This window comes from Podarcis muralis, chromosome 2 (assembly GCF_964188315.1).
Source record: "Podarcis muralis chromosome 2, rPodMur119.hap1.1, whole genome shotgun sequence".
NCBI lineage: Eukaryota > Metazoa > Chordata > Lepidosauria > Squamata > Lacertidae > Podarcis > Podarcis muralis.
In genome coordinates, this window is record NC_135656.1 from 64497130 (window position 1) to 64522071 (window position 24942).

General features: G+C 42.6%; 1 protein-coding gene and 1 long non-coding RNA gene across 3 annotated transcripts in view; one reads left to right on the top strand and one right to left on the bottom strand.

Annotated features, from left to right (window-relative positions):
• The window catches only part of LOC144326977 (uncharacterized), a 35769-nt gene extending 21935 nt beyond the window's left edge, over window positions 1-13834 (top strand). The window contains exon 3 of the long non-coding RNA XR_013391930.1: window positions 13672-13834. This is a non-coding gene — a long non-coding RNA (uncharacterized LOC144326977). The remainder of the gene's footprint in view (window positions 1-13671) is intronic.
• On the bottom strand, window positions 8003-24922 carry FAM114A2 (family with sequence similarity 114 member A2). 2 transcript variants are annotated; one of them, XM_028718332.2, is made up of 15 exons: window positions 24771-24910; window positions 23394-23521; window positions 22080-22288; window positions 20834-20933; window positions 20347-20442; window positions 17906-18018; window positions 15834-15968; window positions 15487-15645; window positions 14882-15005; window positions 13833-13912; window positions 12820-12948; window positions 12467-12606; window positions 11184-11256; window positions 10379-10432; window positions 8003-9712 (listed from the first exon to the last, which is right to left on the bottom strand). In XM_028718332.2, the coding sequence occupies exons 3-15, from the start codon at window positions 22272-22274 to the stop codon at window positions 9611-9613; spliced, it is 1500 nt and encodes a 499-aa protein (XP_028574165.2). In that variant the 5' UTR covers window positions 22275-22288; window positions 23394-23521; window positions 24771-24910; the 3' UTR covers window positions 8003-9610. The 2 variants fall into 2 exon arrangements, with proteins under 2 accessions (XP_028574165.2, XP_028574163.2); XM_028718330.2 differs by lacking the exon at window positions 23394-23521 and having other exon boundaries at window positions 24771-24922.
• Between the last annotated feature and the right edge of the window lie 20 nt (window positions 24923-24942).

Sequence of the window (24942 nt, forward strand, 5' to 3'; positions counted from 1 at the left end):
TGAACACTAGACTGTGCTGCATCAGGCCAATGGCCCATCCAGTCCAGCATCCTGTTCTCACAGGGGGCAGACCAGATGCTTGTGGGAAGCAGGACATGAGGCACAATGGAACTCGGCTCACCTGCGATTCCCAGCCACCAGTATTCAGCTGCACACTGCTTCTGGCAGTGGAGGTAGAACACAGCCCTTGCGGCTAGTAGCCATGCATAGCCTTGTCCTCCATGAACTGGGTTAATCCTCTTCTAAAGGCATCCAAGTTGGTGGTCCTCACTGCTTCTTGCGGAGAGTGAGTTCCATAGTTCGACTATGCAATGTATAAATAAGTCCTTTCTTTTATTGGTGCTGAATCTTCTGACATTCAGCTTCAATGCTTTTAATGCAATGCTTTTAATGCAAAGCAATAGCCCAAACTCTCAAAAAGAATAATATAGAATTCAAATGGGAGTTCCCGGAGGGAATCTCCTTCTTTTATAAGAGTAAAAGGCACAGATTCACCAGCCCGCAAGAGATAAGCAAATTTCAAAGAAAATACAAAGAGTTGATGACAGAAGAAGACGAGGAAGTTAAGGGAGCATCAGGAGGAGAAGAGATAAAAAGGAAGAACGGCCAGAGAGGCGAGGAACAGGAGGAAGAGGAGGTGAGAGAGGAAGAGGAAGAAGAAGAGGAGGAAGGAATCTAAGCACACCTAACTAAGATAACATGGCTTTAAAAATCTGGAATTGGAACGTGAATGGCTTGAACGAAAGGAAAAAACGCAACAAGGTGGAACAACTTTTAAAGAAGAAAAACCTAGATATAATTTGTCTGCAAGAGACCCATGTCGCAAGGAGTCATAGAAGGATTTTGATCAATAAAAGACTGGGTAATGAATTTATATCCTCAGACAAAAAGAAAAAGAGAGGAGTGGTAATGTACGTCAAAAGTAAAATTGAAGCCCAACAAATATTTAAAGATGAGGATGGTAGAATGATGGCAATACAGATTAATTGGCAAGGTCAAAAAATAATGTTGGTCGGTATTTATGCACCAAACGAAAATAAATCTGAATTCTACAAAAAATTGGAAGACAAGCTATTAGAATTTGCTGACCAAAAGATAGTGCTGATGGGAGATATGAACGGGGTGGTCTCCCTGGAAATGGACAGACTAAGAAACAGCAACTCAAAAGAAGGGAAGTTACCCAACTCTTTTTTCGAAATGGTAAAGAGCTGTAATCTAACAGACATTTGGAGGCTAAGACACCCACTGAGAAAAGAATTTACTTTTTATTCCGACCCAAATGAATCACTGTCCAGAATTGACCAAATTTGGATCTCAAATGAGTTGACGCCAAGAATATCTCAGGTAGAAATTCAACCAAGAGTTATCTCAGACCATAGTCCTCTGGAATTAGAAATCAAAGGCTTGGAAGAAAGATCGTTCAGGTGGAAAATGAACGATTATTTATTAGACGACCAAAAAGTAATACACGAGGCTAGAAAGAAATTGAAAGAGTTTTTCGAAGACAATTGGGATAAAGGAACGAAGAGGAGTGTGGTCTGGGACGCAGGCAAGGCGGTGATGAGGGGGTATTTCATCCAACAGAATTCGATTAAAAGAAAAAACAGAGAAAGAGAAAAGAAGGAAATACTAAGACAAATTATGGAAAATGAACAGAAACTGATAAAGAAGCCGAACAATGCCAGAATTAAACAGACTATTAAGGTGCTGCAAAAGGAGTTTGAAATGTTGATAAATAAAGAAATTGAGTGGAACATCAAGAGACTAAGGCAAAGGAAATTTGAATTTGCGAACAAAGCAGGAAAGTGGCTGGCATGGCAGACTAAGGAAAGGAAAGAACGAACTACAATAAATAAAATAGAAGTGGGTGGAGAGGAGATAACCAATCCAAAAGGGATCAGGAAAGGATTTTTGGATTTCTACAAACAATTGTATAGAAGGAAAGAAAAAAATAACATAAGGAAAATAGAAAGGTATTTAAGGGAGAAAGAGATACAGAAGATTTCGTCAGAGGCACGAGAAAGGCTGAACACCCCAATAGGATTAGAGGAGATAAAAGAAGTAATAAAAAAATTGAAAAATGGGAAAGCCCCGGGACCAGACGGATTTACAACAAGGTATTATAAAGAACTGGAGACAACTTTGATACAACCAATGAAGGAAGTGATGAATATGATTTTGAAGGAGAAAGAAATCCCAGAGACGTGGAGAGAAGCATTCATAACATTCATCCCAAAAGCCGATGCAGACCTGACGCAAGTTAAAAACTTCAGGCCAATCTCCCTATTGAATACGGATTATAAAATCTTCGCAGGGATATTGGCGGGAAGGCTGAAGAAGGTTCTACAAGAAATTATAAATGAGGATCAGGCAGGCTTTCTTCCTGGCAGACAGATGAGAGACAATGTAAGAAACATCGTAAACATTGTGGAATATCTGTCTGCCAGGAATGAGAAACAGGCAATGTTAATGTTCGTGGATGCGGAAAAAGCATTTGATAATGTAAATTGGGACTTCTTAGTCAAAAATATAGAACAGAGAGATATGGGTAACGATTTCCTGAATGGAATAAAGGCGATATACACGGAACAAAGAGCCAAATTGATAGTAAATAGTGTAATATCAGAAGAGATAAAAATCTCTAAAGGTACCAGACAAGGTTGCCCATTGTCCCCATTGATATTCATCATGGTTTTGGAGGTGTTATTGGATTCAATAAGGAAAAAGGAAAGAATAAAAGGGGTGACGGTAGGAAAGGACCAACATAAAGTTAGAGCCTTTGCGGACGATTTAGTGCTGACGGCAGAAGACCCGTTGGATTCAGCAATAGAAATACTAGAGGAAATGGAGAAATTTGGAGAAGTGGCGGGATTCATAATAAATAGGAAGAAAACAAAAATTATGGTCAAAAATATGGAGAAATCAGCGACGGAGGAACTACAGCAACAAACAGGAATTGAAATTGTCAAAAAAGTGAAATATTTAGGAATTTGGCTGACCACAAAAAATATCGACCTATATCAGAACAATTATATACCGACATGGAATAAAATTAAGAAAGATTTGATAATATGGAACAAACTAAAACTTTCTTTTTGGGGTAGAATTGCACTAATTAAGATGTCAATATTACCCAAAATGCTATTCCTATTCCAAACGCTACCGATATTAAAAGGAACGTCGAACTTCAAAGAATGGCAGAGGTTGATCGCACGGTATATCTGGCAGGGGAAAAAACCAAGAATCAAACATAAATTATTGATAGATGCAAAGGAGAGGGGGGGGTTTGCCCTGCCAGACTTCAAGATGTATTATGAGGCATCATGCCTCTGTTGGGTAAAAGAATGGATCAACCTCAAAAACACGAAATTGTTAGATTTAGAAGGATTCGACAATAGAGCAGGATGGCACGCCCATCTATGGAAAGAGAAGAAAAAGGGCTATAAGTCATTTGAAAACCATATTTTTCGGAGAGCGTTGCTGGAAGTATGGGATAGATACAAAAACATCTTGGAGGTAGGAGTACCACATTGGTTATCCCCATTGGAGGTGATAGCAGTTAAAAAAGTCAACATGAGGGACAACTGGGCGACATATGGAGAATTAGTGGTGAAGGAAGGGGGAAAATGGAGGATAAAACCTTATGAACAAATAAAAGGACAGGTTTATGATTGGTTACATTACCTCCAAATTAATGAAATGTTCAAGAAAGATGTAAAGGAAAAAGGATATAGAGAAAGGGACTCGGAATTTCAAACAGAAATAGTGAATAACAAGCATAAGGTGATCTCAAAAATGTATAAAATTCTGTTAGATTGGCATACGATGGATGAGGGGGTGAAGGATACGATGATCCGATGGGCCAGAGACTTGGGACATAATATAGAAATAGACGATTGGTATGAAATATGGAATGAAAACATAAAATTTACAGCCTGCGTCTCCCTAAAAGAGAACCTAATGAAGATGGTGCACAGATGGTATCTGACGCCAGTGAGACTAGCAAGAATGTACAAAATCAGTAACAAATGCTGGAGGTGTGGAGAGAAGGAGGGTACATTCATACACATGTGGTGGGAGTGCAGTAAAATAAGGGAGTTTTGGGGGATAATATATAGCGAACTGAAGAAAATACTAAGATACAACTTTGTTAAGAAACCCGAAATCTTCCTATTAGGAATAATAAGAAAATATATAACAAGGAAAGACTGTAAATTTTTCCAATACGCCATTACGGCGGCAAGGACGCTGGTGGCCCAGAATTGGAAAAGAAAAGAGGTCCCGACCCTAGAAGAGTGGAGGGCAAAGCTTACGGATTACATAGAATTAGACAAATTAACAGGCAAAATAAGATATCAAAAAGATCAAAGAGCTTTGGAAGACTGGGGGAAATTTACTGATTACTTGGAAACAGTGTGTGAGGAACATACAACGTTAGTGTGCCTAAAAGAAGCTTTGTAAAAGAGTGAGGAACATTATGTGAAGACGAATAGAGATACTACTGTAAGATCTAATGGTAATGTTGAAATTAAGAAATGTGTAGATATGATAGAAATCGCGGAAGATTGTCGGGAAAGCTGAGGGAGGTCCATATAGAGAAGAGTTGTGACATGTATTTGGAGATATAAAAGCTTTTTTTCTTTTTGTGTTATCAAAAACTTAATAAAAATGAATGGAAAAAAAAAAAAAAAAAAAAGACATTCAGCTTCAATGTCCACAAGTTCTGGTATTGTGAGGGAGCAAAAATATTTCTCTATCCACTTTCTCCAACCCATGTCATGTCACCCTCTTACTCACCTTATCTCTAAACTAACAAGTCCCCAAATAATGCATCTTTTCCTCTTAGGGGAGTTGTGTGTTTTTTTAACCTATGGTCTTAAAAAAGTTTGTGTGTTATTTTCACTAATGTGTGAATTTATCCTAGTATATGTATGTTTTTACACATCACTGGCCTTGCAAAACGCAGAGAAGTGTGAATTTGGAGGCTGGATGTTTTTTGGTTCACATATTGATTTGGATTGGCGCAAATCAGGTAAGCTCACCTTTAAGCATGAACGGAGTTGAACTTTTCCTCCAGTAAAGGCATTAAGATTGTGGGAACAGCCTTTAAAGTAAATTCTGATTGGCTACAGAGACTGACATCAGAGATGCAGCACCTCTCACAATTGGACAAAATAACTGTCCCTCTCCATCAAGGGGTCAGCTTTTACTGCTCTCAAATCCCCATAAATAGATGAAGTCTCATGTCAGTATTTCTTTTCTTCCTATAATCATCAAAGTCGCTCTTAGAATCTCTTCTACTCTGAAACCCAATACTCTGCTGAAGCAAGTAAAATATAAATAGCTATGTTTAAAGAAGGCTGATTGTTAAGCTAGAATCTCACAAAACTTTCTTATGTCCTGTGTCCTCTGGGCATTAGGAAGTATAGTCAAAGCTCCTTACTGTTTTAACATTTCTAGAGCTGGGATGAAGATAGGATTCCTTGGAAGTAGGACTTGACAGCTAGAATATTCAGTCTAGGATTAGCCTGTGGTGGCAGACCATTACCATTCTTTTCTGTGAGTATCTTTATACAAAAAAGAGCCCCAACCACCCAATAACACCAGCTAGCATAAGTCAGGTCCAAACTTCAATTTTATACAAACTTACTCAAGAGCACACTTCATTGAACCCAGTGGGACTTGTCTCCAAATGCACATGATTACACAACGCTACATGTGAAACTTAACTTTCTTTGCAACTAGCTTTTACTGAATATGCTGAAGGATGGAAATCTATAACCATTTTTCTTTAGGGGAAAGATACCCTTAGCACCACCTCCTGAGTTAGCAGACCTTTGCAACACCATCCTTACTTAGCCCTGCTCATGCCCTTCCAAAACTGAGAATGAAGCTAGTCTATCATATTTCCTTCCTGCTACTTATATAACTTGACTCCACACTCATTTAATCTGAATACATTTGGCAGTGCAATTTCCCTCCCACTGTGTCCAAGCAAGGATTTGTTTTTAATTCCTGGAGGCAGCAGGATACTGACCACTCTTCCCTGGGGGTGCAAAACATTTTCTAGTGCTCTATATTTTATTTGAACAAGATTTAACAAGGAAAACTGCTGGAGACAACACACCATTATTCCATTTGAATAAATACTCATGTTTTTTTCTTTATGAGTACAGCAGCAGGAGGGATGGTGCCTGCTAAGCCAGAGCATAATACAATTCCACACAGGAAGAGAAGAAAAATGATTTGATCTTGTTGATGTTTATTCACAACTGCCATGGCTATCTCCTTTTCTTGGCACCGATTTACAGTTCTACTTTTTCTCTGCGGAAGGATAACCATGAAAAAGGAGTAGGTGGGAATGCAAAACTATGTGGGAAAGCAGATGGTAGCAATAATTGGATGCTTCACAACAGCAGGAAACAAACAGTAGAGTGCACCAAAGAAATAAATTACCGTATTTTTCGTCCCATAGGACGCACCTAGTTTTTTTGGGGGGGAATAAAGGAATTTCCCCCCCTTTATTTCCCCCCCAAACCAGGTCGGGGAAACCGAACCAGGTCGAGGAACAGCGGGATGGCGGCGCTGCGCCTCCCGCTGTCCCCCAATCTTGTGGGGCTGGCTGATGTGTGCCCGGCGCGCGGGGCGCTCTGCTTCAGTGCGCCCCGCCCGCCGGGCAGCAAGCTGCTATCCGCAGCATGGGGAGCCCTGCGGGGAACTCCTGCAGGGCTCCCCATGCTGCGGATGTCTGCCCAGCGCGAGGAGTGCTCTGCTTCAGGGCGCCCCTCGCGCCGGGCGGCAGGCTGCTATCCGCAGCGTGGGGAGCCCTGCGGGGAACTCCTGCAGGGCTCCCCACGCTGCGGATGTCTGCCGGGCGCGAGGGGCGCTCTGCTTCAGGCCGCCCCTCGCGCCGGGCGGCAAGCTGCTATCCGTAGCGTGGGGAGCCCTGTGGGGAACTCCCGCAGGGCTGCCTAGGCAGCGGGTGTGTTCCCGAAGCGCCGGGCACTCTGCTTTCAGCGCGCCCGGCGCTCCGGGAAGCAGGCCTAGACAGCCCTGCGGGAACTCCCGCAGGGCTGCCTAGGCTGCGGATGTCTTCCTGAAACCTGGAGAGGGAGAGGGGTCGGTGCGCACCGACCCCTCTCACTCTCCAAGATTCAGCGAAAGCCTGCATTCGCCCCATAGGACGCACCCAGATTTCCCCTTCATTTTTGGAGGGGAAAAAGTGCGTCCTATAGGGCGAAAAATACGGTAGTAATACTGCCACAGAATAGCTAGTTAATAAATAGTCTGAACTTGGAAGAGCGAAGTAGCCCAGTCTGGGACTGGGAAATCCCAAAGAGGCTGAGAAGATCCCCCAGTTAGAAACATATTTGCTGTATCAAGAAGTAAGAGTTTTAGAGACCTGCTGTTGCATGTTCCCACTATTAAAAAAGCAAGAGGAAAACACTCAAAATGTGTTGGGAAATCATGTTGTTAAGTGACTGCAGAATTACATCTAATGTGCAGGGGATGGAGGAGAGAAGAGGGGGTGACAACTAGTTCCTTCCCCCCTCCTCCTCCTGGTGCCTTGGGAGAAGCCTTATAAGTTCTTGAACCACCAGCAAGGCTCATTACACTACTGATCTTGGATGTTGCTTGAAGATTTTTCCATTAAAATTCTTAATGCCTCTTGGGAGTTGTTTTCCCTTTCCTGCAATTTAACAATACACCCCCCTTTGTTTGTGTTTACTCACAGTTGCTGTGAGTCATGGTTTACGCAGAAGCTGTCAATTTCTGCAAAATTCTCTGTTCACAGGTTCCAGAGTCAGTTTATATTTTGAAACGCCATATGCAGGACTGCCAGACTATGATACATAAGACTGTTACCTGCTACTCCTTTGCAGGATAAAGCACATTTAAGGGAACAAGCTTCAGAGCAGTACCAAGAAGTGTGATTCACCTTTTACTGACCCATCCTGGAGTAAGCCTGCCTGCATCTACAGACAGTGGATAGATAGCCTGGTTTTAATGGAAAACCTTCTCTTTATTGAATCACAGAACAACATTTATTCTCTTTATATAATATAGTGCAGATTTCACAAACATACATATTTAAAATATAGATTCTTTGGTAGAAAAAGAATCTGTCCCAGACAATAGAACATTTATCGAAAGCTGAAAGACGTCTGCCCTGATGTAGCCACGATTCTGAGTGTGCTGCTGCCACGCTGCTTTTCTGAGTAACAGGGTATGCCAGTAGTCAGAGGATTTAGAAATCAGAGCAGTTTGAAGGCTGAAAAAGATGCTAAAAATATTACAACAAACCAGGGATAAGCAACATGGTGCCCTCCAGATGGTGCAACTACTATCATCCCGATTGGGGATGTTGCCCAACAACATCAAGAGGGCACCATGTTCACTAGCCTGGCAATAGACCAATTCTGATAAAGATGGTGGAAAATTCACTCTTAAAATAACAGAAAAGTTGGGGGTTGGACTAATGACCCTTCCAACTCTACCATTCCATGATACCATTTCAAAGGGTTGTATCCAATGCTAGTCCTACTCAGAGTAGACCCATTGAAGTTAACAGATATGTTGACTTAAGTTCATTAATTTCAATGAGTAAGACTTAATTGGATGCAACCCAAGCCTTTTCCCTTACTAGTCAAACACTCGTTTTATTCTCTAAGTGGGGCAAATCATAGCAAGTTGCTTGGTTGTTTAATACAAAAATATTCAGGGTGTTCCTCCCAAATTGCAAGCACAAAGGGGGAGGAAAACTTTCCCATAGCCATGCAAGATATAAACAATGCAAAGTAATAATTCTATAAAAATAATTCTGTCCTGAAAGTCTTGGGGCCTGTCCATATGAATCAGCAACAAACCTTTGCCTGGGCATCTAGGCAGGGATCCCACACTCCTGAATACAATGGCGCAAGAGCATTCAGCCACTTGGGATAGGGCCAAGAGGAACAAAATATGACCGCCAACTACGTACATTTAGCCTATATTAGCTTTTTATTAGCTAGTTCTCTTTGAGCTACTTTTCATCGATCACCGGAAAGCTAGACATTCCAAGTATATTGGCCAAATCTGATCTAAGTTTCTGTTCTATCCAAACAAGTAAGCTCAAAGAAACAGTGTCACTTGAAGAGTGATTTTTTTAGACTTCCCAATTTGTCTCTAAGGTTTGATTAATAAAAGAGACAAGGCTAGGAAGATAAGGGGCTGATCCAGGCCTTTAATGAAATCTCTTTAAAACACACATACTTGTAGTGTAACCCCATGTTTGTTCACTTGGAAGGAAGTCACACTGTGTCCTATGGAACTTACTCCCGTGTAACTGTGCCCAGTATTGCAACTTTAATGATTCTTTCTCCAGGAACCTCTGGGGAAAAAACATTAACCGGCACAGTGACAAAGCCGCCCCATACTTTGAACTTGCAACGTTGTCTGCACTTTATCTTCCTCGCTAGCAGATAAATGATGGCCATTCAGCAAGTTATTACTGGTCAGTGAAACACAGTCAAAACGTTTTGTATTTTGTTACAAGCTCCTATTATTTTGCTGAACCGGGGAGGTGCCGTTTATGCCAGCTGGGGCACTGCTCTAGGTGCAGAGATTTGATTTATTGCTGTGTTAACTCCGTACGAGCCTTGATGTGAGAAATCTGTAGAACTGGCAGGAGTAGCTGGAAGGCATCTTGGATGTAAGAGGCACTGTTTGAAGCCTGCAAAGAAGAACATAAAAAGGCAATCACACTGGGGGGGGCCCTTTCCATAAAGAGTGCCTGCTAATTCTAGAGGTTAGCATTTGGTCAGCACTCAAAACCACCACTCCCCAAATCAACCACGTCAATGGAATAATGGGACATTATGCAACAAAAGGCATCTAGGAGAAAGGGCTGAGATATAGCCATGTCCCGTCTGGTAGCCTACATACCATGTTCATTGAAGAGCTATACCCACCCTCCACCCACTGTCATTTGAGCAGATAGTTCATATGCTTTCTACATCTGCAATCCATAAGAGTTTGGGGAGCATTAAAGATTATTTTTGTTCCAAAAATCCAAATCAAAGTTTTACAGCATAACCTCCCGCAGTCTAAATGAGCAGTCAGAAATATTTCTCAACATCTTATCCTCTACTTGCTACCCAATCAGCACAACAAAAAGATTACACCACACTTAGCTCTTTCAGTAATGAGATTTCAGAAACTAGTTACATAATATGAACCAGATGCTGTAACTTTATGACAATATTCACACACACACAAGATTTCTCAACTTATTCTTTCTTCACTCCAGTCATCAGCCAGCCCACCTCAGACAAAGTCATAGCCAGTAAAAATATACATTGTTTAACTAGCTAAAATGTTCAAGTACATTGCAACTGACCTCCAAAAACACTCCAGTGATTAAAGGGTTAAGGACATCTGCCTTCTCTTCCACCTGGAAAGATTGGATATTTTAGGTTGCATTACCAAACACAGCACAAAACCTCTTGAATATTATCTGATCTCCAGTCCAAAAATGATTTAAAGATACACTGATTAGATTAGCTGATAATCCATCTCACATTATTTGAAAATGCAGCTCTGATGTATTTCATATCAAGAACATGTTACATACAAAGTAATGTCAGTTTCTTAGATGAGCTTGCAAAAATTAAAACAACAGCTGTATTACTGGGGCATCATGCTACCTGAGAGAGAAAAAGGTCAGTATGAACCAAGAGTACTGAGGGGGCTACCAGAAATTATGAACAGGAAGTTCATAATATGCAGTCAATGTCAGCCGCCAAAGGAGGGGGGGCATAGAAACCAAGAAGATATCTCTAAAATAAGCATAGTGGAAAATGGACATTTTCCACAGACGTTGCTAAACAGTTTGCAAAATACTGTTATCTCACTAAGTCATATTATGATATTAATGGACTTGAATCCAATGATTTTAGTTGGTCTGCTCTCTGAGTATGACTAACTAGATTATCACCCTATGGATTCCCCCCCCCCTTCTTTTCTTTTTTTAAAAGAACCTTTTAATAAAGAGAGAGTAAAGTCTAGAACTGACTGCTGCAGCCACAAGAGACCGTAGGGTGCCTCCTCTTTTAAAACAGCAAAACAAAGGGAAATCCAGCTTTTCAGATAACTGAAGTAAGATCATACCATTGTCCAACAACTCTTTAAACTTGACTTCTTACCCCAGCAGCTGTTAAGCACGTCACAAAGCCTTTAGATACAGCCGATAGTTCTTTGCACAACACAATGGTCATTCTAAGAAAGAACAAACAGCACACAGTAAACACAAATTGAAAGAAAATTTCCTCCTTGAATGCAATGCTTTTCAATAACCGCTCTTCAAAAACAAAAGTGATTTGATGAATTAAGATTCTTTTGAAAGAATCTGCCTCCTTCAAGCTTAATTCAAGCCTGTATTCGAAAGACAGATGGTGGAGGGAATGAATAATCTGTCAGCATCACACTCTTACCTCCTCGGGGGGGGGGGGGCTGATATGGACATCACTATTCTGTCTCATCAATCCACCACTTTGGGTGGTGAGATAAGTATAAAGTCCCCTGTGGAGTGAAAACAAGCACATGGCCCCAAAGGAGTGGTGTGATCTCCTGGCTCCACAAGCAAGCAGGATGACAAGTCAGAACTTTGCCACCTTTGCAGCAGGAACACAACTCCATCTACACCATTGCACAGGTTGCTACTGATTGGATTTGAAATTATTTTTGTGTATGTTTTTGTTGTTAATCGCTTCTAGATGCTTTGTGAGAAGCGATTCACAAATGAAATAGATGGAAGTATTAAGCAATCTGCCTCCTCCCTGTTTTCCCCACCCCTAGTTCTCTGCTCCAGACTGCAGAATCCATGGCTGCATTTGATTTTTTAAAACGCAGAGGAAAACAACCCATAAGCGGGGGCAGTATGCAATGGACTTATTCCGTTGGCATAAAAATTTATGCATGTACAAGGAAACTTTCCTCCGCTCCCCAAATCTGCTCTGGAACAGATTAAAGGGGTGCATGGGAAGAGGAGAGGGTAGAAGTTCCATTACAGAAGCAAAATTTTTGCATCAACGAAACGAGTGGTGTAGAGCTACTTTGGATACAACTCTTGAGTATAGTTTGGCCTAATAGTTCTCTAATATCAAAATCAAGAGAAATGGAACAGTAGTATCAAAGCCAGCAACAAGGATTCTACAGTGGTACCTCAGGTTACACACGCTTCAGGTTACACACTCCGCTAACCCAGAAATAGTGCTTCAGGTTAAGAACTTTGCTTCAGGATGAGAACAGAAATTGGGCTCTGGCGGCACAGCGGCAGCAGGAGGCCCCATAGGTAAAGTGGTGCTTCAGGTTAAGAACAGTTTCAGGTTAAGAACAGACCTCCGGAACGAATTAAGTACTTAACCCGAGGTACCACTGTACTTATCATTTTATACACAGCAGAGTGGCCAAGAGTGATCAACCTTACTGTGAAAGGGCTTTGGCCCGATCTAGGGCTAACACCTCTTGCTCCTGCCCGTGAAGAACCAGAGCTGCAGTTTTGTGGAACGCTTCGATAGAATAAGCTGTCAATTCAGCCAGGCTCCTGATCGCACATGCGTGAACTTCCTGCAGAAGTTAGAAAAAGATGTCAGCCTCCTGGCTTTACAAAAATAAATAAATTATTGTGTTACTTTCCCACCCAATTCCATCCCACAGGCTTCATGCAGAGATTGTAACTGCAAGCATGAAGCAGCACATGCTGTCAGCTATGAGCTTAGATTATATAAGCGCATTGACAGCTAGACAGCAGTGCAATATTCCTTCGGTTAAAATGATTACCTCTACTGATTTTTTATCCTCTCGCTCAGCATCCCCGGAGCCCACTTGCTGGTCTCCTTCGTTCGGCGTTTCTTGTTTTGCAGTTTGCGCGCTGAGGCTTTTTGTCAATTCATGAGCGGAGTTCCTTGCCTGTCCGAGAGGAAGCAGAAACACACCAGCACATCACCAAAAGGAGAGGCAGGACCATCCTGATCATGCTGCACATGGAGGATGTACAACTGCCTCTGGAACGAAACTGCGCAATGGGGAACATAATTTTTGTTGCATTGACACCTGCAGTTGTTCTAACCTAATTTCAATGTGCTGATTTCATATCTGAAGTGGGTTTTGTTCTGTAAGCTCTAGTTTTTTTTTGCAATACATGTTTTTCACTTTTCACCATAATCTTTGTTTTTCACAATGCAAGAATTCAATATTTTATTAAACACATAGCCAAAGCAGTACAATATGAGTATAAATGTAAGTGACTTACATAGCATTGAACATGACATGTATAGCATTGAAAATGACATGTATATCTATGTACAGCTGGAGGTATGCAAAAAAATGTATTCCCTTGGGATGCACAGTATACTGGGGAACAATTCCCCCCCCCCCCCATTTTCTTTTGCATGAGATTTTTCAACTGTTCTTATATGTTCTTTCAATGCTGGTTTCAAATCTGAAATTATTTCTGTGTACATGCGATAGTTATCTTTCAATTTCCAACTCTTGCCGATATGTCATATTTACACTGGGGATAAGTGGACACTGACACTTTGATCTACCCTAACCACATGGTAATTATTGTTTTGCAAACCTAGTTTTTCTTTATTTTTACAGTTTTGTAACCTAAATATTTGTATTTTTCAGATCGGACCATGGCTTCTTCAAGTAGACAAAAATGTGTAAACAAGCCTGATGCCTTTTGTTATGTACGTGGCTGCTACCCACTTCCTCGTCAAAGACGCAATATAACAGCGTTTGTGAGGCATGCCTAACAGCCAAAAGATGACCAAAAAACACTCACTCACTTGGGTTAGTTTGGCTGGCGTTGTAGAGACTCGTAATTGTGAAAAGAGATCTGCTACTTCCTTTGTGAAGTCTTCCTCCTCTGAAAGCAAGAGATGACAGGTGCTGAATGCTACATCTAATCATTGACATTAAAACTTACTAAGTTGCACAAAGAGATGAATGGACAGAACTGTGAACATCAAAGCAGCAGAAGTAAGAGATGATTGGATCCCTTTCGGAGCTCGAAGCATGGGTACCCCCAACAAAAAATTAAAATTCGGTTTTGTAATTTGGAACTAATGTGATTTGATTGGTTTGTTAATAAAAATTATTTTAAAAAAAAATAAAACTTACTAAGTTGCATTTGAATTTTGCATTCGTACTCATTTCTGTCCTTTGGTATAAATAGCTTTGCTTTACAAATACCACGCACACACATTTCCCCTTACTTTTTAGGAGGGAAAAGGTGAGTCTTATAGAGCAAAAAATATGGTATCTTAGTCTCCTTAAAATCTACCAAGAGGGACAGCCTCCTGCTCAAGGATTTGTATTAGAATGGTCTTCTTCCCCTTTATGTCAGGAATGATGAAGGAGATTATCCTGGGGAGCTTAGCAGTGCTTCTCTTGCGCAAGTCCACAAGACTTCTGCTGCGGTTTTCATGATCCCACTGATCAACTGCAATATCCTTCATTTAAGCTTTGGATCACAGACTCAAAGAGTGAGTGAGTCAGAATACCAGTAGTGATTAACCAAGAGCCTGATGACATAGATAATCTTGCCAAAGGTATTCACTTGAAGAAGCTGGAAGTGCACAGAGTAGTCAATTAACAGCCTGTGTTATCTGCATCTCCTGCAAAGCTTCCAGAGAACTGTCCACTGTCAGAAACAGAATAATGGTAAGATGGACCATTGACAGGATTTAATGGACTGGTTCATATGCTTAGTTTTCCATCTTTCGTGTGTTATTGCACCACACTCATAACGGAATGGCTGAACTCACCATTCAGTCATTTTACTTTTGCTATTCAGTCTACTGTTACTTTTGCAAGTGGGAATTCTTGTAATTACCCTTCTTTTCTTCCTCTTCATCATCATAAAATTCAGCTAACGAAAACGCTTCTTTGAGCTGTTCCAGTTCGGCCTTCAAAGTATCTAACTCATCTCCGGAGAGGGCGCTTATCACCGACTTCACCTGATTTAAAAGGAAAGAAAGCCACAAAGAGAACCGTAAACCCACCAGCCGGAAACGCTTGATATTTGGTGTGAAAAGTGAAGGTGGCAGCACTAATGACAAGCTGACTACGGAAAGCAATTCACTCTTTGAGAAAGGGAGCTCTGTGTTTCGCATATTCCCTCACAGCAGAGAGAGAAGGTGTGTGTGTAAAAATATCAAACTTGCTCTACCTCGCAGTGCCATTGATTTTTACTATCAGTGGCACAGTCATTCGGAGCAACAAAGACCGAGAAAGCTCTTATTTTAATAAAAAACACTACACAAGGGGTAAAGAAACAGCAGGGGAGGGCAGGGAGAGGTGTTTTTCCTGCATTTACTGGCTTTCATTTACTGATGCTTGTGTGGAATCTATAAAAGGGCTCATCTGCCAGAGTTTAAAGAAATATTCATTTTTATTCCTCCTCAACTGTAAAAAAAGGAAATTGCTCAGGGCCATTACCTTTGATTCACTCTCTCTGGAAAGCATCTCTAAAGCTTCCAAATGAGAAAGACCCTGGAACTCATCAAAGAGTAGCCCATAATGGGCTTTCTTCTCTGTAGCCATGGAAACCTCAGTAGCTGTCCGCTGTTCTTCTCTCTCCTTTGCCTCTCGCAAGATCTACAAATGGAAAAGTTGAAGCGTTAACGCTGGTGCATGTATATAGAAACACACACAAGGGAAAGGTTCGTCCTGAAATATCTGGTGTTCTGCTGTGAACAGCTCTAGGGGCTGATCATTTGCCATTAAGGGAATCCAGGAAGAAGCTACTCTTTGTCGCTATGTGGAAGCTTGAAGTTAGCCAATACCTGAGAAAGTGTGGAATTTCTGATCATCAGGCCTTTTGTTTTCTTAAAACCAGGGTCACCTTCAGCTATCACATCCATGGTCTTCTTACCAATGAATTCTAATGCATCCAAACTTCCACTAATAACAGTCTTCCCCTAAAAGTGGGGCAGGGTGAGGTGGGAAGCAAGAGAAAGAGAATAAACATTTGATTGATGGAGTTTACTTACATGCTGCTTTTCTACAATGAGCTGCCCCCAAAGAGGCTTACAGCACATATTCAAAACATCAAAATACAGAGCATTGGAAATACAAATATGCAAAACACAGAACATGTCAGTAAAGTCAAAAATTGGAAGGAACAGAGATCAAAACTCAAGTCAGAAATATAAATCACATGATGAGAGCACTGGGAGTCAAGTGTTCAGAGTGCAGGGTGGGGTTTTTAGTAGTCTTTGGGAAGAATAATAGGTGGCAATAAGAAGGAACAACACAGCCTAACACCACTTTATCTTGATGCTGGAACAACCATAAACACGACAAATAATTTTTCAAAAGCATATAATTATATGCTGTAAGAAGTGGATAAGTTTGCACAAACTATATTTCTCATTTTGATTTACGAACCCAGTGAGACGCATTTCGTCTGCTTATTCCACATTGATCGAAAATAAATCAAAAGTCACATCCACATCATACATTAAAGCACATTCATCACACATCTGAAGCACATGGCTTCCCCCAAAGAATCCTGGGAGCTGTAACTTGTTAAAGTGCTGGGAATTGCAGTTCTGTGGGTGGTAAACTACAGTTCCCATAATGCTTTGAGGGAACCCATGCACTTGAAATGTGCATTGAATGTGCTTTAAATGTATGATGTGAATGTGACTAAATAATGCTTTCCAAAAAACACCCCCAGATGATTAAGAAGCCATGTTAGGTTGCATTGACCAGGTATAGGTGGTCCTGCTATTTTTACACTGAACTCCACATAGCATGAACTCCATATAGTACATTAAGGTGGAAGGTGACGATATTAAACTAGAAAATTACTATGTGATGCATTAGACCAAACCAGGCCGCCACCACCTAACACCTTACAGTCTTTTCTCAGGTTAGATTACAATCCAAACTTGAGAAGCACCCCCCCCCCAACTGCAACCCAGCTGCAGAAATGACAGGGATGGATGTTTCTCTTCCCCTTTCTTCTTTGTGTTTGAAAGTGGCTAAGGCAACATTCCTCCTGCCATCACTAGAGCCAGCAGGGGGGTGGTTTCTGGCTCAGACTGTAGACTGACTGTAGTGGAAAAAAGCTATTAGGGGAGGAAATATAGACTACTTCAGAATACCAGCATGTTAGGAATACATCACTTCACTAAATGAACTAAAGCGTTACAAAGTTCAGCAACATCACTAATGGCTAGCAAAGTCCACAGAATACTACAAATCCAAATCTTTATTGCCAAGCCAAAGGTCCTTACCACCACAAAGCACCATGCAATGTACCTTTTGCTAATGTACCTGTATACTTTCAGGATATTTCACTCCACCCCAATTAAACATCAGTTCTAGACTAAGGAATTCATTGAGATTGGTGCCCAGGGGAGTCCCCTGTGTGAGTGTCTGAGGGCCCTGCTCCTTCCTGCTACTTACCATCTGGCCCAGGGCAGGGCCTGAAGCCTCATTCATTGAGATTGGTGCCCAGGTCTTAAGCACGCAGCAGGAAATCCTCCTTTATGAAGGAATGCCGTCAAGACATTCCAGATTTTACATCTCAAGGATAAAATGCCCACTTCTACTCAGACGCCAATCAAAAACTTTTTCTTAACATATACAGCTGCTAGACAGGTCACAAGCAACTAATTACCCACCAATAAGTTACGATAATGCATATTACACAACACTACAGAATCATTTGATGATTTAATGAGCCATTGCGCAGCATCAACCAACTGCTTGAATCAAGTTTTCCACTACCCAGAATTCAAAATGAAAGACAAGCTTCCGATAAATAAATTAATTCAATAAATAAATAAATAAATAAATAATAAAATAAGCTGGTGTTAATTGATATATTGCTTGCAGTCTCACTCACTGTGCTCTGAACAGCAGCAGAGATGGTAGAAAACATTCCAAATGCACCACTAATAGGCGAGGGATTTTCAGTCTCTTCTTTGCCATCATTGCCTTCTTCAGAGTTTTGTATTTCTGAAACAAGGGGAAGGGAATAGGATTTAAGTGGTGTGTGGGCCAAACTTAGCCTGTGAGGGATTTAAATTTGACCTACTAGGCCATTTACCCCAAACCGTGCACACCTCTCCACACCTGACTTCATTTGTGGTGCCAGGTGTGGGGCAAGCAGAGATGCAGCAGCTGCCAATGCACAATCCAGCCCCTTTATTGACCCCCCAATTGTCCATTGGCAAAGGAAAGCAGGCTTTGATTTTTCCACCCATCAACTGATGAGCTGTAGAGCCAAAGGTCAGGTGAATGAGTTCCCTTGCACTCCTTACTCCTAGGGTTGTGCGTGGTCCCTACTTCAAAGCACCCAATCAGCTGACATCACTGTGAGGTCAAGTGATTGATAGGTGGTTACCACCACCTACCTGTCTAATTTGATAAGGATCTGGTCAAAGAGCCAAAAAGGTTCTCCACCCTGGTTTAGAACAAAAAAGGGAGAGAGAAATGTAAAAATGTCTGGGCAATTGTTTTACCTGTTCTAATATATGCAATTGTTTCTATGGTATTGTGAAATTGCTGCAAGATGCTTTATAGGGAGCAATTCATTAAATAAATAAAGGTGTATACCAAGTCTAAAATCTCTCTCTCTCTGAATTGCATAAAATTGATGCTTCTATGAAAAAGAGGCAGCAAATAAGGTCCCAAGCATCTTTTTTAATATATTTGTAATAATGCCACATAAAACTCATGCAATATCATAGATGTAGTGCCGACATGGATGTAGAGCATCACAGATGTAGTGCTTAATATCACAAACCTGTTGCCAATCTTCATGTGACAAAATCCATAGTTGACTTCAGGTCAGTGATAAAACAGCTACTTGATAGAAATCTAGGAATTCTGAAGTGAGCTTTAGTCTGTTCCAGAGGGTTGGGGGACCCTCAAGAATAGAACTGAGGTGTGCATAGGAAGCTGCAGTGGGGATGAGAGGAGGTGAAAGTCACCTAATGCAAATATTGGATTCTGCCCTCTGCCTCCATGTCTACTTTTACAATTGACATTCTACAATGAAGGAATCCGGTGTTATGGTAACAGTACCATCCTAGGCAAGGACTCAGGTTGCACATAATGCTAAGCCAAACCATGGCTTACTGTGAATGCATGAGTGTGCAAGTACTAACAGTAAAAATAAGGTCTGCTTTGACACCCACACTCACACGGTTTGGCTTAGTGTTACATCCAAATCCATAGTCATGGTTTGTGTCTTTCAGACAAACCACAAGCGGCAAGGCAAGAAGAAATCTTGGCTATAGCTTGTCTGGAGTGAGACCAACCACAAGTCTGGATTTGGACATACCAGCAAGCCAGACCATGGCTGAGCTCTAGCAAGATGAAGATCACAGGGAGAGTGAAGCAGGTTGCAGTTTTTACTGTTTTTACTGGACACCAAGATGACAATGCTTAGACATGTTTTGGCTTAGTGTTGCAATGTATCTAGGGCTTGATGCAGAGATATTCAGGCAAGGCCAGTGTAGCGTGACACTCCCTTCCCAACCAAAAGCAGACACATATGTAACCATCACAAGCTAACTTGAAAGTCCCCTTGATTTTCAATAGCTTGCCATGGGGAACTGCTCTTTCAAACAAGTTCAAAGTCCCTTTGAGTGCATGGAAATAAAAGTAAAGGTGAAGGGACCCCTGACTGTTAAGTCCAGTCATGGATGACTCTGGGGTTGCGGCGCTCATCTCGCTTTACTGGCCGAGGAAGCTGGCGTTTGTCCACAGACAGTTTCCGGGTCATGCGGCCGGCATGACTAAGCCGCTTCTGGTGAACCAGAGCAGCACACAGAAACGCCATTTACCTTCCCGCCAGAGTGGTACCTATTTATCTACTTGCACACTGATGTGCTTTTGAACTGCTAGGTTGGCAGGAAATAGTAATTATTTGGATCCCAGCCAATCTACACCAGTAGTTTCACATGCAATAAGCTGAGAAATATGCATTTAATTTGATTGGGACCAGTAGTCATTCACACCATACAGCAAAGAATCCCCATGTGCAAAGGCATCTCCCACAGCCATACAGGAGGTGCCAGTGCAAGATAAGACATAGGCTATGGGCTGTAGCTCCCATTCCTTTGTGTATGTCTTGGATAAAAGGAGGCAAGGGAAGCTGAGACTTATGAAGAGCCTCACAACTGGTAAGTAAACTAGTGACAGCAAAATAGCAGCTTCTATGGAAATATATAACAGATTCCCTTGTACAAGAAGTAATAGCGTTAAAACAACAACATCCATCATAGTACCACAAGTGGCAAACTTCAAATAGTTTATATATTTTTAATAGAAACCAACCTTCCCCAACATCTTTAGCCTCAGAAGATAATTCAGTAGGGCTGGGGATCCCAAGGGATGTCTCTGCTTTTTCAATGACATTTGAGAGTCCGTGACCTAAAGAAAGCAGATATGTTACTTTAGTCCAAAGGTAAAATGAATTACTTCACCAAGCAAGCAGAGGCCAAGTCAGCAAGATGAATTGCTCCAGGCAGTATGCTGCATTTGAAAAGCACAATGAATTGCCCAATCAAGCCAGTAGCTTAAAATTTCCCTCTTTTTCCTTTGTTTAAGAGACAGCACACATTGCAACCTTTCAACTTCTGTGCTGCTGCTTACATTTTTACCATGTTTAATCTGCCACTAATTAATTTTCTTCTGTTGTTTTCTATATAGAACATTTTGCACTTGTCACTTTTAACTTCTAAAGGCGAAAAAGAAAAGCAATTTCGAGCAGACCCAATTTATTTAATTCGGATTGTATAGCTTAGGTTTCAGGCAGCCTCACCTACAGTAGCCACTGTAGCAGAAGCAGTCGAGAGCAATGATTTTCCCCAGCTCCCCCAGTAACCCCATCCTGTCTGCGACTCTTCCATGGAACTGGAACTCTGGGGAAGAAACAAAAGGACATTGCCAACCATACTATTGAAATTAAACATCCAGTTTAACCAAAATTCATTTCCAGACAGGAAAACCAAGTCATTCAGGAATTTTTATAGCAACACAAGAGTCTTGAACCTTGCCATATGGGCATCCAGTATATATGTTCTAAAGAGGTGTCACATGCTGTTGGCCATCTGCCCCCATCAGCAGTCTAGCTGCTGCATTCTGCACTAGCTACTTACCAATGCATGGTCTACAGCGGCCAAGTTATCCCAGTCCAGACACGGTCATAGCTGGCAAACCAGGCAAAGCTGGTAAAAGGCACATGCCCTCAAAATATGCTCTAGGGCAGTGGTTCCCAACCTTTTTTTAGCCATGCCCCACCTAAGCAACTCTAAAATCCTGATGCCCCCCCATGACATATCATTCTTATTATTCAAAAAGTGAACATGGAGGAAACCTAAAAGGCCATTAACTGCTAACAAGTCATTCTTGAATTGTCCCCCTTAAAAATAAAGTTGCCCCCTGTGGGGCATGTGCCCCACATTAGCAACCACAGCTCTGGGGGGTCCAGAGCAGATTGTGGGTGTATATGGGGAGGAGAGAAAGGCGAAGTCTCATTGCACTAGCAGGAACCCGCTCAAGCAGTGTTAGATTCCACCATACATCGTTTTATTAAATAATTTAAAAAATAATTAATTAAACGAAAATTAAGCAGAGAAGAACGCAGGTCATTGCTTGTATCCCTTTTGACAGGTTCCATCCTGCTTAAAGCACTCAGTTTGTCTCAGCCTTTACTGACTCTCACAGTTCTGACTGAGTAAGGTAGCAAAATCAACAACAGGGTTTTGCCACTGTGCTGTCCGCTGCTACATCCATCCACATCTTCTTAGCCCATCATAAGTTACACAAGTCTGACTCCTGCTTTCCCTATGTCTCAAACAGGTCCAACAAGATGGATGTTAACGATGCACCTTACTATTTAGCACACAGGACAAATGCAGAACACAGATATCCACATCTCACAGTTCCACACTTCATTCAAATGGATCTTCTTGGCCCATTTGAATGTATAGGGAATGTATAATATTAAAATGTGAATGTTGTTGGGGTAAATGAGAATTTACTGATAGCAGGCTTAGCACCAATACCTGTACATTCTGACCCAGTGGCTGTTGTACAATACTGGGCTCAGAGATTTTTGCTTCAGGCCTTTTCCGTGTCATAGCCACAAGCTCAGCTTCCTCTCCATTAGTCTCAGTGGGTTCTGCCTCCTCTGTCTTCTGAACATTTTCCTCTAGTTCATGAGCAACTTCATTCAAGGGTTCATTATCCTTTTGGGACATGACCACAGCATACCCTAGATTTATAAAGAATTATTGTTAAAACACATACACATTATGATACTAATTCTATGAGACAATGCATTTTGAAATCAAAGTATTTTCCGTCGAAAAATATAGCAGTTGAAAACTTCCCACCATTGCTCACTACTAGTCCCAGCGTATAGGGGATCTAAAATCCAGGTTATATCCAGTTGCGAAATTCTACATAATGAAATTACATGGCCCAGTTAGTACAGTAGCTACTCAAAACATTTTTCTTAAGATTGTTGTGCATTCCAAGATGTATTCTATAGAGCAGAAAGAAGTGTATTAATGTTTTCCCTACTCATACCTACATCTACATTTTAAAAATGCACTTGCTCTAATAGGGACCACCACTTGGACTTGAAGTGTCCTCCCATTCACCAATGGCTCTTTGATCCAGCAAAAACTTCCATAAACAGAAGGCAAGAGGCAATTTTTTGCCTCTTTCGCTCTGAAGATTCGTGTGCCTCTCCCCCCTGTCTGTTCTAGAGGGCTGACTGGTGGGGCAGAGGTCTTCAGGAGACAGGGACTGATACACACAAGTCACTCCACTCCCGTTTTTTCTTCATGAAAGCCTCTGCTGTATCAAACATGACAATGCTTGTCATAGAAAGTCAGCTATGTCCTGCTGGTCCTTATTGGGAAGATCACACAATACTGACAGACAGAAACAACATCAGTGTGAGTGTGAGTGTGTGTGTGTGTGCTAACAACATCGGGGAGCATTCCCCAATATCGTGGGGGGAAATAAAAGATGACCATACCATATTCTCTCCCCCCCCCTCTCTCTCTCTCGCTCACACACACACTTCACATATGCAGAAGCACAAATATGTCTCTTCCTCTCTCTGTCCATGTGCATGACACAGGGCAGACAGCCCATTTCCCAAACATTTGCTCTTCTCAGGTCATATCACTTACCCCCCAAGTGACCTGTCAGCCTTCTATTACAGTTTAACATTACTGAATGACATCAGTGTGTTCAGTTGTATACAACACTGTTGTGAATAATAAAAATGAAGGGAGGGAAACTGGCTTTATTCAGGGTGGGGGTATTAGGCAGCAGCTAAAATAGCCTTCTGCTTAAACACTAGCCTGGTAGCTTTGTTGTTGTTTAGTTGTTTAGTTGTGTCCGACTCTTCGTGACCCCATGGACCAGAGCACGCCAGGCACTCCTGTCTTCCACTGCCTCCCGCAGTTCAGTCAAACTCATAGCCTGGTAGCTATACAGGTGGCAAGAAACGACATATAGGCAAATGCATTGAATACCATATGGGTGAGTGAGGGAGCTGTTGGAGGAGGAACTCTGCACCTAGTATAGAAACCAGGGAAGCTGCCTTCTCCTCCCCTCTGGAGTCTAGCACAGAAACACAAGATGCTGCTGCAGGAAGGCTAGTGATCTCTGCCCCTCCTTGGGCAACACCCAGCAGACTACTAAAAAAACCTCCTTTTCTTGGCAGGCCTCTAACTTTCGTGCGCTTATTTGCAAGGCTAAGCTAAATGTGAATCAAAAAGGACTTTTTACAAGCTATGTCTTAGGACCATGAAAAACAAAGCAAAACAAAAGTGTGTGTGTGTGTGTGTGTGTACAATTGTTACTGGAAAGTGGCGGACAGCAAGTACTGGAAATGCAGCATCTGTTGATACCGTAAAGATCAACCTGAGGCTACAGCGGGCAAACAGAGCGAGAGGTTGCTTTCTCCACGCTTATGAGAAAACACCCGCTTTATGGAGCTGCTTTCAAATGGAGAACGGTGTGGGTGGGTCAGTGGGGGGGGGAGAGGAGGGACCCCCAAAACCCGCAGCGCCCCTGGAAACCCGTAAGTGGGTCAGGGATTTCGCACCGGGGCTCTCGCTCCCAGTGGCGTAGCGTGGGGGGTGCAGGGGGGGCCAGCCGCACCGGGCGCAACATCTGGGGTTAGGGCAAATCCACAGGTTAGGGGGCGCAAATCCACCGGTCAGGGGGCGCAAATTACTTGCCTTGCCCCGGGTGCTGACAACCCACGCTACGCCACTGCTCGCTCCTCCCTCCCGCGGATGCTCAACAGGCAGGCCCTGCTTCAAGAGGTCGGGACGGGGAAAGCCCCGTCACAGGGAGGGACCCCAACAGAGAGACCTCCCCACCCCTGAAGGGGAAGCCTCACTCCGCCCTTTGGTTTGGGGAAGGGCAGTGGCGTAGCGTGGGGGGTGCAGGGGGGGCCGGCCGCACCGGGCGCAACATCTGGGGTTAGGGCAAATCCACAGGTTAGGGGACGCAAATCCACGGGTTAGGGGGCGCAAATCCACGGGTTAGGGGGCGCAAATTACTTGCCTTGCCCCGGGTGCTGACAACCCACGCTACGCCACTGGGGAAGGGTGACAGGCGCCCTCCGCCCCCAATCATCTCCTGTGAAGGTTTCGGCCAAGCATTGCTGCTGCTCCCCAGGGCGGGCGGCGTTGCAGGGACACGTAGAAGAGAGTCGCGCAACTTACAAGCAACACAAACAAACCGGGCAACTCGCGGTCCGCCGCCTCCGCCTCGTCGGTTTCCACCCGCCAGAGGCCTTCCCCGTCCCCACCGCAGCCACGTCTCAGCAAGTCAGACACACGCGCCGCTCCCCCAGCACAAACACAGACGGACGGTCCTCCGAACCATAGAGGCGGC